This window comes from Sceloporus occidentalis, unplaced genomic scaffold (genome assembly GCF_023333645.1).
Source record: "Sceloporus occidentalis isolate IW3139 unplaced genomic scaffold, rSceOcc1.0.p SCAF_27, whole genome shotgun sequence".
Lineage (NCBI taxonomy): Eukaryota > Metazoa > Chordata > Lepidosauria > Squamata > Phrynosomatidae > Sceloporus > Sceloporus occidentalis.
This window is the reverse complement of record NW_028317007.1, coordinates 9,638,741-9,652,213: the sequence shown is the minus strand read 5'-3', so window position 1 is coordinate 9,652,213 and position 13,473 is coordinate 9,638,741. Positions and strand designations below refer to the sequence as shown.

General features: G+C 35.7%; 1 protein-coding gene across 1 annotated transcript in view; it reads right to left on the bottom strand.

The window, feature by feature from the left end:
* Positions 1-9,275: 9,275 nt before the first annotated feature.
* LOC149299916 (citramalyl-CoA lyase, mitochondrial-like) overlaps positions 9,276-13,473 on the bottom strand; it is a 121,309-nt gene continuing 117,111 nt past the window's right edge. Inside the window, exon 10 of the mRNA XM_089485863.1 lies at positions 9,276-9,383. Coding sequence (XP_089341989.1) covers positions 9,276-9,383 — 108 coding nt within the window. The remainder of the gene's footprint in view (positions 9,384-13,473) is intronic.

Below are 13,473 nucleotides of genomic sequence, written 5' to 3'. Positions count from 1 at the left end.
GTTGGCTAAGGTGGGAATTCAAACAAGTTTGTAAGCATTTAAAACTACTTTCCTTTTCATCTTTCTCAGTCTACAAGCCCTTTTTTAGTCTACCTTATTTTTATGGTAAGGGATATAAAATTCATGTGTATTTACTGTATATTTCTAGTTGTACAGAGTGACAACACAGACATTAACCATCATCATTGTAGGAGCTTCATGGAGGAAAGTCTGGTTGATTTTAAGAGAAGGACCATTCAGTATGACATGAACCCTCTTATAACGCTGTTACAGGGAATGTGTGGCTATTTGTCAGTGATGATCTTATAGCTTACAGTTAATAAGTACCCTCACAACATAACAGAGAAGCATCCTTACAAGGCTGGAGAAAGCTTACCTAATCTTGAAATTGAAATGAAAAAGTCTTATGAACCTATATTGCCTGTTCAGATGACTCGTTGTTATCAGGACTCTCCTTACAGGGTAGAGAACATGTGTGATCTCCCAAGGTCCAACATTAAGTGCGAACGAACTGATTGATGCTTACCACTCTAGTACATCACAAGAGTAGAATATAGGATGATTTGTTATGGTCTCTGCATCACCCTAGGGGAAACCCTGGTTGTCATTAAGCTTTATCTGCTGTATAAATGGCAGAGTAAAAGAGCATATCAGTAAGTTAAAAGCTACCCATTTGTAGTTTACTACAAAAATTACCCATAAAGTACTGTGTTCGGAGAAGTTTGTGCACGTGATCTGTTTGATGGGCAGGTCGGAATGGCCCTTTTTAGGACGGCCTAGGGAGGAAGGACCACAGTTGAGTCATGTAGCGCAATGTTATAGCAATGTTATGTTACCACATGGAGTTTGTGTGTAAGCAAAAATGTGTATGTGTAAATGTTTGTGAGCATGAATGTTAGCATAGTGCTTGTGAGAGGGAATGTGTGTTAGAATGAGGGTATAAGTTTGTGCTAGTGAGTATGTTTATGTGTGAGTGTGTGTGTGTGTGTGTGTGTGTGTGTGTGTGTGTATCTGTACCATGTGAGTTACTGGAGAGGGCATCACACGTTCATAATGCAACCAATGGGAGATGGAATCTCTGTATGCAAGTATGCTTTAGAAGTCTTGTATAAGAAAAACACATGTGTAGATTGCATTAACATCTCTGTACTAATGTATAAATGATATATTTTTTGTCGCAGAAGTATAAAGAGGAGGGACAAAACCTGCTTTCTCATGGGGTCCCAGAGAGAGACGCGTGCCTTTGCTCCCTTAAGCAAACAAAGAAGCAACTATAGGCACAAGGCAGCTTAGCAAAGAAGAACATTTTGCATTGTTTATTCTAGCTATTTAATTGTACAGCATAAGAAAGAAATACTGATGCACTGGATATATTACAAATATTGGATTATAATGTAACTCATTATCTGGTGGCATGTGTCCCAAATGCACCAAAACTGTCTTAAAACACAGGGTTTTCCTTTATGTCATTCTATATTTAAAACATTGCTGTCCTTATGGGCAGCTAGAAAAGTTGATTCGCTCATGTTCTATTCCATCACAAGATATTTTAACTGACATTTTATTTTTGTACATCCACTACATGCTCCCTCATTGACATATTTTCCTTCTTTACTATAATTCTAGTTGTTTGGGGGGGGGGGTTGCATTACAGTTATATATAGCAGTGTGTTGGTATATATTATGAGAATGGAACCAAGTAGCTTGAAGATTTTTAAATGATATTACACTATTAGGTAGGTCAAAAATCATGTGTTGTTTTAGGCCACAGTTAAAAAATTTACTCACAGTTTTGATCTTATGGAGCTACACTACTCAAGGACATAAGATCCTTCCCTTCATAGGCAAAAATCCAGCAGGTGAACCAGCTATTCTTGGGCTCTCTCCAAAGAGAAGAACCACTGAAGTCTTCAAGGGAAGATGGAGGTCAAAGGGCCAGCCAACTGCAAGAACCACAGATTAGAACCAGTGACTCAGAGTACGGGAGGCTGTTGATCTGTTCGTTCATGGCACCATGTTTGCTGGAAGATTTGCCTCCCAATGTCCCAACGTCAGATGTCTGTCTGCCAACTATCTAGTCCAGCGACCTACACCGCTTTACACGCCCGCCTTCAAGACACCCAGCAAAATCTCATCAACAAATACAATTTTTGAACCAAAATTATTCTAGCCTCTGTATCCATCACCAGCCAACCAAAAATCCAGGGTAGTGAAGAACAAATAAAAGGAAGGGCCTATCAGTGCATTTAGTGCTCTTACTAGAACAGCGTCAGTGATTACATGGGGTATCTCTTACCAAAACACTCATAGATTAGACCATTCTCTGGGAGGCTCTGAAGGACTTCTGGCTTCTTGAATCTTTAGGATGTAGACCATAACTCTCTCGGAGACTTGATCTTAGCAAAATGGTTCAGAAACAAAAGGATCTCATCCTTACCAAACCTAAAACTACAACATACATTTGATGACCTGATGCCTCAGGTACAGTGCTGATGGAAGCCATGATGTAATTTAACTAATGATCCTTCAAGCCTCCAACAAAAATGATCAGGGCTGTCAAAATTGTCTGATCCTGGCACCTGTGAGAAGTCAGCACGATTAAACAGTGATGGCTGAAAAAGGCAGAAAAGAGAAAACAGTAGCTCAAATATTGTATGTCTCAAAACACAAGAGGATAATTTGAAATATACCTTAGTTCATGTTTTAATTCTCCAGAATGTTTAAAATCATTTTGCTATTCCCTTTTTTAATGATCATCCTGATTTGTGTTGTAAAACACAAATGGTCCTTCATAGACAACAAACTAAAATACAGGGGGGGGGTTTGGGGGGGGTTCCAATGGATATATATTACAGATTTATTAAAGACCTCACAACTTTTACATATTCATTTAAAAAGTTATGCTATAATTTTTTATGAGATTCTTTCATGACTACTAATTTGAAATTAGAAAATAATTAAAAATGTCATACAGAATGGATTTTGCTCTATTGTATTTAAAATTTCCACTTTTATTTATAACTAACCTTGTAACTAGTCTTAATTTACATTATTAACATATTTCAACTTGCAAAATCTGTATTTGAACAAATTGCAAGACAGGATAGCACAATGTAAAATAAAAACACAAAAACCCCCATAAGAATATCCATGTCTTGCTAAAGTGATATTTAAAATGAAATATCTTTTGCCTATATTGTATAGCTTGGCCTATCCGAGGAATTGGGCTTGATTTAATAATTAATTTAATCTATGGTAGGTTTTCCCCATAGACTGCACTGGGAAAAAAAGACATTAATTATAATTATAAATATTATATTTCTTTTTGTATCCTATATTTTCACACTGCAGTCTATGTGAAGATTGCTATTCGATGGCATGTGATAGATTTATCCCTGACATTTAAGTTACAAATAAAGCGATATCACTCAGCACTCGGCTCAAGGTGACATTTATTCTATCACGAGTGGCAACATTTCGATCCTGCTAAGGGATCATTTCCTCGTAGCAGGATCGAAATGTTGCCTGTTGCTTTAAATCGAGTGCTAAGTGATATCGCTTCATTTGCGAGTTTGATTTTGGATCGGGTGAAGCCGCGACTACCTACTACTACCTACTAGTACCTACTACTACCCACTATTACCACCTGGGATTTTTGTGCTGCTCGACATCAAGCATCTTATTGACATTGAAGTTAGCCTATTGCGGCTAATAGAAAACCCTAACCAATAATTAAATTATAAAAATAAAAGTATAAACTATATATATATATTAAATCAGGCTGTGGAGGTAACATGTCTAGGTTTCTAAACCTGTTACATGATATTTATATTTGCAACTATCAATTTATTTGCAATAAAAATAATCAAACATAAATCCACAATACAAATAAATCAAAGTGTAGCTGATTTTTATTATTATTTATTTCTTTATTTTTGTAGAAAAAAAAAGACATCGTGACTTTTGCAGAGGAGTTTCCCCGGGTGTGCCAGTCCTCTTATTAAACAAGCGTGAAGTTGTGCAGACATTATTGTTACCCTGTGCCCATCGCATTAACATACCCCTGACACTTTCTCTGAGGTTAGTGGCTTCCTAGCAACCTCACACAAAGAGGCTGGAGAGTCCTGGACGCCGGGGACAGGAGCCAGGGTCTGATCTATCACCATCACAGCGAGCAGCACTGACATAGCGGGCATGTACATCAGTGCCGAGTATCTGGAAAGTTACAAAGCTCAAAAGCAGCTTTAAAGCAGTCTGCTCACCAATGCAGTGGGTGAACAAATGGCAAGCGCTTCATAGTTTTAAATGGATAAATACAACACCATCTATTAAACATAACTGCTAAGGAGGCGCAGATGCATTGAACATATATATATATATATATATATATATTTGATCCAGGCAATATATATAATTAAGGCTTATCGCAGAAACTTGGAACGGGAGCTAAATAAGCGTAAGCGACGAGAGCGCTAATGAGCGAGCTTTTACTTTTTAAATCAGGATAATAAACAGAGGCGCAGTAGGAGATATATTTATATATATATGGGTTATTTTGTTGAAAAAAGGAAAGAAAAAAGCAATTATGTTTTTTTGACACTTTGAAAATATACCACATTTAAAATGACACATTTTACATTGTATGTTTTTGGGGGGGTTTGTGATATCATAGAACTTACAACACCGATGAATGAAACAACCCAACAAAATGTTTGAAATAAATAGATCAGAGGAAGCAAGCGGTTCACATTAACTAAATAATTTAAAAACTAAATTACCTAAACTAAATACCACATAAGAAAAAGGTGTCTCCGTCATAGTGAGATATATAGATATATATATAGATATATATATCTATATATATATATCTATATATCTATATATAGATATATATATCTATAATTCGTTTCTTCTTTTTTTGACACGTTAACATATGTAAGAAATCGAATTGCAACAATTACACCATTTATAAATAAAAAGGAAATCTTCAGTGCAATAAAGCAAAATCCGTTTAGCTGTAAATTGAAGACGTTTATATATGACATTTTAATTATTTTCAGATTCAATTGACAGTCTTTGTGATAGAATTGTTAATGATTATCTAAATCATGAGTATGAGGTCTTCTTTGAAAGCTTAATATTAAGGTGTTGCTGCCTAGTATGTACGAAAAAAAAAATTTTACTTAAAAAAAAAACAAAACACCTAAGATTATTTTGTACCTGGCTAACCAAAGCAACAATGTACTGCAATTCCTTGAACTAATTCTGCTACTTGATTTATTTAACGATTTATTAACGAATAACAAAAAATATATCTATATATCTATATCTATACATCTCTCTCTCTCGCTCTCTCTCTATATATATATCTATATCTATATATATATATATATATATATATATGATAGATGTGTATATATATATATTAAAACATTTAGAATGTGTATGTATATAATTACACTGCATGACTTCAGACATGGACACATATGTGTTTTTTATATATAAAAAAAAGAAGCCTAGAGTGGGGGAAAGTGTTCTATTTAAATATTTGATCCAGGCAATTACTTCCTGACTTTTTTCTTCCAATACCCAAATGTGAAAAACTCCCAGGGGGGTCTTTGGGTTGGAAAGACTCAAATACTAGCTCCCAAACTGCAGATCTGTAATTACAAACCCATTAGGTGCCCCCACTTGCATTAATATGCACAAAATCCCGCTGCTAATCTCATAATCTGTTTTGTTTCATCAATTGTCTATCGGGAACCGGGCAAAACGAATGAAAAAAGAAAGCACAAAAAAATAAATCCTAATGCAAAATATAATAGGTGAGTGATACACTAACTGAAACATTATATATACATACATATATATATATATATATATATACACACACATACATATATATATATATATATATATACACACACATACATATATATATATATATATATATATGTGTGTGTGTGTGTGTGTGTGCTCATACACCCATACACCCCATATGAACACATGATACATTGACACACACAATACCTGCTTCTCCCATTAACCAGTTTATCAAAATGTCCAGATCTTGATCATTTTCCTTGTGTTATTCTTCTTATGATCATCATGATGCTCTAAAAACTTGTCACAGATTGTCATTATGAGCTAAATATTAAAGACATTATTTGGGGCCCCATAGGCACTGTGTTCAGGGAATAAAAGCAATCTACATCACAAGGGTCCTATTGATATTAATGAAAAATATACAAAAAAAAATCATTTTCTTATGGTATAACTACATTATATAGGATGGGTGTTACTTGATTAATCTACTCAGAATCGAACCCCAATCAGTATTTTCAAACACTATTGTGTTAAATCTTGATAACATTTTACCTATAAATTATCCAAACTGATAACAGCATTCTGGGTTATTCCGACACAAGTAAAAGGATAGCCCAACATGTATTTCAGGCCCAAACGATTAGGCATTATAGTATAATCACACAATGTACTAAATATATTCGATCTAGTTATGTGTTTACCCTTTCAACACCAGAGTATCGTGCAAATTATTGATAAAAGGATTAATAACAAAAACACCCAAACATATCTGTGGATTTTTAAACAATATTTGCAAATATGTTCCTTTGTAATTATTGTTGAAAAAGTATCTAAATTGAAGTTTCCTAAGAGCAGAAAAAGACCTAATAAGAGAAATGTTTAATGCCTCCTTAATTGTTCACGCTGCTATGTCTGTCACTTGCTTTGAGGATCTGTGACAGTCGCCTACACAAGGCAGCACATCCACCATTCACATTGTGTGAAGAGAGGATTAGATCGCAAAAGTCAAATTAAGATTATTCCAAGGAGATTTTATATGCATTTATTCCGAGACAAATCAGCAGCGTTCAGGGATGAAAGCTGAGCATTTATCCCAAATCCTGCGTAATCGAGATGTTCATACATACATATATCTATATATCTATATCTATATCTATATATATAGAGAGAGAGATATATATAGATATATACTGTATATATAGATATAAACACGCATATGCATGTATAATATTCACTTAGATACATATTATATTATACATCCATATTATATATATATATATATATATATATATATACCGTATATAAAATATGGATGTATAAAATATGTATTATATCATATATATACACAAACATACATTATATACTGTATTATACGTGCATACACACACACATATATATATATTCGATCCTGGTCTGAAGGAATGCAGGAGAATAGGTAATGTGGTTTCAAAGAGATTTAGCACATTTTATCTTAAACCATATTCAGATGCATAATCTAGTGCTTTTAATGAGAAATAATAGTACATTGCTTTTTGCTATATTGCTTATTTTTCTTCCAAGTAGTTTATGTCCAATTACCATTTGGATTTGTTCTATTTAATACAAGAAAACGAAATTACACCCCAAAATAGAGTTAATATTTTAAAAAGATATAATTAAAATGTTTTTTTTTCCTTGATAGGGCAAATGAAAGTCGTTTCAAATAATGAACTCCTATATTATTTTCCAAGTTTCAAAGGAAAAAAAGTTGGAAGATCTTTACTTTGAAAAGTTGTCAGGAGAAATTAATAAGCCATAAAACAGGAGAACTGTAACAAAACACTTTTCTTGGCAGGAAGTTTTTCTTCCAAGTTCTCAGAAGCCCGTTCTGTACAATAGGTCTCATTTATCACAGACATCCTAAGTCACAATAGGACATTCATGCTGAAGTTATTGTCCCTCACTGTTGTAATTTACAGAATTGTACACAGTTTAAATGCTTTGCTATATAAATAACTTGAATTACAGTGTAAATGGATTCAATTTATTTTCCATAGCGAATTTTCTTCAAACAGTAGCTGAGTATAGAGCCTGGAAGGAAAGATTTAACACCAAACATTGAAACCTGCTGATGATCTGAAAGGCTGAAGACCTCTCAACCCCGACCTGATGTAATGCCCTCTTCCTGGGGGATATGGGTTCATTTAGGCTCACTAATCAATCAAGGTAAGGAGGGTAACCCAACTGAGCTAAAACTTTCAAGCTATGCGTTTATAAAGCCTCCAAAGATGTTTTTCAATAATAACGATCATAGCCCCCAACCAAACATTTACTGTTATTAATAAAAAACACTACACAGTGTACACAGAAATAAACAGGACTGGCTAACTATAGTTCTTTTTAATGAATGCCTGCGGATTGAATGGAGACACAAAACACATCTACATTTTATAATATGTTTATCTGTATTCCTACTTTTTAATATCATCTTCATGATGCACACCCATGAACCCACAAAACATAAATATAGGTTTTATTTATCTACACAAAATTTACATTTATTATGTATTAATAAGAAGGGCAGTGTATGGTAATTAATTATAAAGAAAATAGCCCTGGATATGTAAGCATAATGTACAAGAGGCTGTGTAACACAAAGCATATACCTGATGCTTACAGAAGAGAACTGAACCTTGTACCCCTGTAGTGTCAGCAGCCAGGCAGAGAGAGGGTTAAATGTTTTCTATTTACATGTTTAAATAAACAAAGCAGCCTTCCTGGGGTGAGTGTGTAAGGACATGGAGAGGTTGGTGCATGGTTTCAAACTTTCTATTCTGTTAATTTCTTAAGGAACAGGCCCTTCCTAGCTGTGACACAAAGGCTCATGATTTAATGAGGGGACAGAAACAAAATCTCTGATTGTTGCTGTTTCAAACTTCATTGGAGTCCTCTGGCAACCACAAGTTGATCCTGAGCAGCTACAATACCCTTTAGCCTCCAGTAGAAGAGGACATGCTGAATAGGGGACAATGGCCAGTTGTTATGTTTATTTACCCTCGCTACAAGCTGGGATAACCTCTCCAAAACAGCTTTGCTAAGCCATTTAACAACAAGAAGCATATGACCTGTAGCTGTATGTCCAGTGTCATGCTAATCTGGCTGCAGACCCTATGCACAAGGTTGTCCAACTTTGTGAGAACTACAAGTTTACTGCACTTGTCTCCTTTTCTTTAAATACACTTTATGAGTTTATGGGGCGACAGCTAAATGAATAGCAGTCACTTGAAAGCCAAGCATAGAACAAAGGAAGAACTTGATGTTTATTTTAATTAATGGTATAGACATGTACAGAAAATAAATGTAAAAGCATCCAATGTGAATAAGCCCTGACTGCTCTGCAGTGTATTTCTCAAGTCTTCCTCCTCCCCTTTAAGACTGGTGCTGTATGGTTTGGCCTCCCGGTGAGAGCTTCATTTAGCAGATGATTCCTTCTTGATGGCTCTGGCAAGCGTAACGATGTTCTGTGCCTGCTTAAGCAAGGGCATGTCGATCATGCTCCCATGGAAAGTGAATGCGCCCTGCAACACATGAAAGGGATACGTCCACAAATCAGGGCTTAGTATGTCTCTTTCTTTGTAACGAGCATGCAGTTGATGTTGGTAACTTACAGTTGACACAACAGGGGCCACGAATAAGGAATTATTCTTAGGCAAAGTACTAAGATCGGAGCAATCAGCCGGAACATTTCGTTGGTTGTTATGATACACCTGTCAACCTCTTACCCAGTTGCCCACATTTTGTTAAGCATAGTCCCTCTCTGGAACCTAAATACCTCTTGCTAATCTTTCCGAATTGGAGCGTCTCTTTTGTAGGAGCCTAAAATATTTGGTGGGTATAAGTGTGCGGTGCCCATGGCAATTAAGATTGCCGTTTGACTAAATATCAGAAAACTGTTATAAGTCAGTTGCCATAAATAAACATTGTCCAAAATTACTTTGTTACTCCAAATAGGTCATGAAGTAATCTAAAGTCATCTACTAGACACAGCTATATCCATTGAATAACTAGGTATATATATATCACAGGAAAACCTCTTTATGTCATACTTGTAGCTTTGTATAAAATTACTTTGACAGTATAACAATCATCCACACTTGGGTTTATGGAAGTTGGGTCTTCCACATTACTTTGTATAGTCGTTGTAAACTGTATTGTAAATCTGTGGTTTTGTAATGTATAACTGCAACAGTGCTGACCTTTATGCACTTGCTTGTTAACATAGGTGTCCTTTCTCCTACTACAAGCTCAGCACTCTAGGTAGCCTCAGAGGTTGCCAATATAGTAGACTGACACTGGATCTGAATTTTGCCACATATAACAAAAATGTAATTACATAAACCCGCCAGAAATTTCTTATGTTTCCAACAAAAAATGTGAATGTCAAGTATTAAACTTTGGATCTAGTGTTGCAGGACAGCATCGCTGAGTCATCTGTATTCTGGCCCAAAGTAAAATTGTAGAACAATCAGCATGGATATTCCATTGATTTCCAGGGTGACTCTTCCATATTAAGCATGTTTTAAAATTTGTGTTAAATCCGAATTTGGCCTTTCTTCAGTGTTAAAAATTTTCCTTGTTCCTGAAGGTGTGCTCGGTAAACAGGGGTGTACGCTGTGTGATACATCAGGATAAAGGATAAGAAAAAATCTCTGTACTAGTCCTGCAAGTGATCAATGTAGAAAAAGTCTGGTACAAAAGTGCATTTTCACCTTTTCTCTCCACACTTACAGCGACCAAGCTGCACAAGCAAGATAAATAATGCAATTGTCCCAGAAACTTGCCCCAGAGGATAGCGGAGAACTGAATTAATGTAAAAGCACATGGGGGGGGGGGGAATGGCAAATACTCATGTCTCTCCCCTGGATGTTACTATTATTTTATACATTATAAAGTGATAATAAAGTGATAATACGGTATGGTGATATTATGGTACAGGTGATATTACAGTACATTGTTTAGAAATACATAACAATGCGATCACTACTCATGTTTGGTTGTATTATGGCTTAAAAGCAAATAAAAAAAGATTCTTAAAAAATATATACAGTAGCAAAAAAATGTAAATGAACTCTTTGGAATTACCTGGTTTTCTGCACTAATTGTTCATAAAATGTGATCTGATCTACATCTAAAATCACAATTATTGACAAACAATGTTCTGAATCTAATAACACACAATGATCATTTTTCACGCCTTTATTGAACACACCCATTAAACATTCACAGTGCTGGTGGAAAAAGTGAACCCTTGGATTTAATAACCGGCCAACCCTCTTTTGGCAGCAGTAATGTCAAAACAAGCACGTCTGGATCAGACCTACAGAACATTCAGAAGGATAATTAGATCATCCTTCCTTACAGATGCTCCGCCATATTCCTAGGATGTCTTTGAGGTTTAGGGTCATTGTCCTGCTGCATTGCACAGCTGCTTCAGCTGGCGGACAACTATCCTGACATTATCATGTATGAAACCTTAATAACCTTGGGAATTCATTGTCCCCTCAACTATGGCACACTGTCCAGGCTTCGAGGCAGCAAACAGCCCCAATTAATGATGCTCCCTCCACTGTACTTAACTGTTGGAATGATGCGTTCATGTTGCTATGCGGCACACTTTTAACGTAGTGCTGCGTGTTCTTCCCGAACGTTTCAACCTTAGTTTCATCAGTCCACAAAACATTTTCCCAGTAACTATGTGGAGTGTTACGGTGCTCTTTGGCAAATGTCAGGTGCGCAGCAATGCTTTTTATTGGAGACCAGCAGCTTCCTCCATAGTGTCCTTCTATTCACTCCATGCCTGTTCAATGACTTGCTTACGGTAGTCAAGCCTTTAGCTGTTACTCTAGGGTTCTTTTTTTACCTCCTTGAGGATTCTGCATTGCGCCCTTCAAGTCATCTGGGCTGGACGCCCACTTCTAGGTAGAGTAGTCATAGAACTAAATCGTCTCTATTGATAAACAGTTTGTCTGACTGTGGACTGATGAATATGTAAACTCTTTAAGATTACTTTTTAACCATTTCCAGCTTTATGCAAATCAGCAAGTCAGTTATTAGTAGTTCTTAAACACACCTTAATACCATTTTACTTGATTAGACTCCAGGTTTACCAACTGCTGACTCCAATATAGACAAGAACAATACAATATTTTGTGTGTTATTAGTTAAAACACATTGTGTTTATTATTGTAACTTAAATGAAGATCATTTCATATTTTAAGACAAGTTCATACATAAATGCTGATAATTCCAAAGGTTTCACTTACTTTTTCTTACCACTGTATGCATTATACAGGGCCAGCTCAGCATTACTAGCTGAAGGAATTTACCACTGTTTTCCCTTCAAAATGAATACCGAAGTGAGTTGAAACCATTATTGGACTGGGCATGACTAAGTTTGTGTTTTAAGGCCTGAGACCACCAAATGACACAAGCGTAACTGAGTATTGCATTTTTATGTTTTCGAAAGTGCGGCCATAACCATCCAGTGGCCAGATGCAGCAAGATCCAATATGCAGTATAGGTAGGTACTTGGCTCTATTGGTCACTGGCCCACTGGGCCCAAAATGATCCAGAAATCAAGACTGTTCAATTAAAAATAGCTATGAAAAAATGTTCTGTTAAATGGACATGAATGGATATTTACATTTTGTTTGCTATAAATATTACAGGTGGATAAGCTAGTCAGCTGAATTTTATAAATAAAGCTGCAAGTGAGCCTTCTACTTTCTTAATAAGGGAAAATATATGTGTGCAAGCAAGAGTGCCGGCCCAGCTCCATCATATCAGACATACAGTAAGCATAGCAGTCTTATACACTAAATACACCTATGTCACGGCGGGTGAGAAGAAGGTGGAGAGTTGAAGGGAGACCTGGAAGTTGATTACATCATGATGGCTCTGACAAACATTTCAATCTTCATGAGGGTAATAACTTACCCTTTGAGTGCTGGGGGGGTCAGGGTACATTTCCCCCAGCCTGATGACTGGGGTGAGAAAGCAGAGGGTTCCTAGTACTGCTGATGCCTCACAAGGCCATAAAACGCATTTCAGTGAAAAAGTATTACAGTTCTTTTCAGTGATCATATTTAATACGATTGAATTCAAACCATGATTTTAGTGAAGAGTAAAAATCGAAATATTCTTCCCATACGATTGATTGGGAGAAAAGCCCACCTTCTCCCCATAATTTAAATCCAGCTTCACACATGCCAAAAAGTTTCTCATTAGGAATATGCCCACTAAGGTTAAGAGTACCCGATTATGCTGGGCGAGACAAAAAGCAAAAGACTGTTAAAAACAAGCTGGCATTTTAAGAGCTTTTGCTAAACTCCCTAAAAATATTGATGAGAAAAAATGAAAATAAATGCCAAGAGATTTTTATTACTACGTTTCTGCCATTGACCTCCTTAGTAAATTATTTGTATTCCTCTTCTACTAAAACTTTAAATGTGAGTTATATATATATATATATATATATATATATACATACAAATACACTATTGAAGAACATATAATTATATGCTATATATCTTGAGTAAAATAAAAATATATACCCATTTACAATCTGTCCTTAAAAAATGTAACTCATCTGCATATGGAATGAGCAGC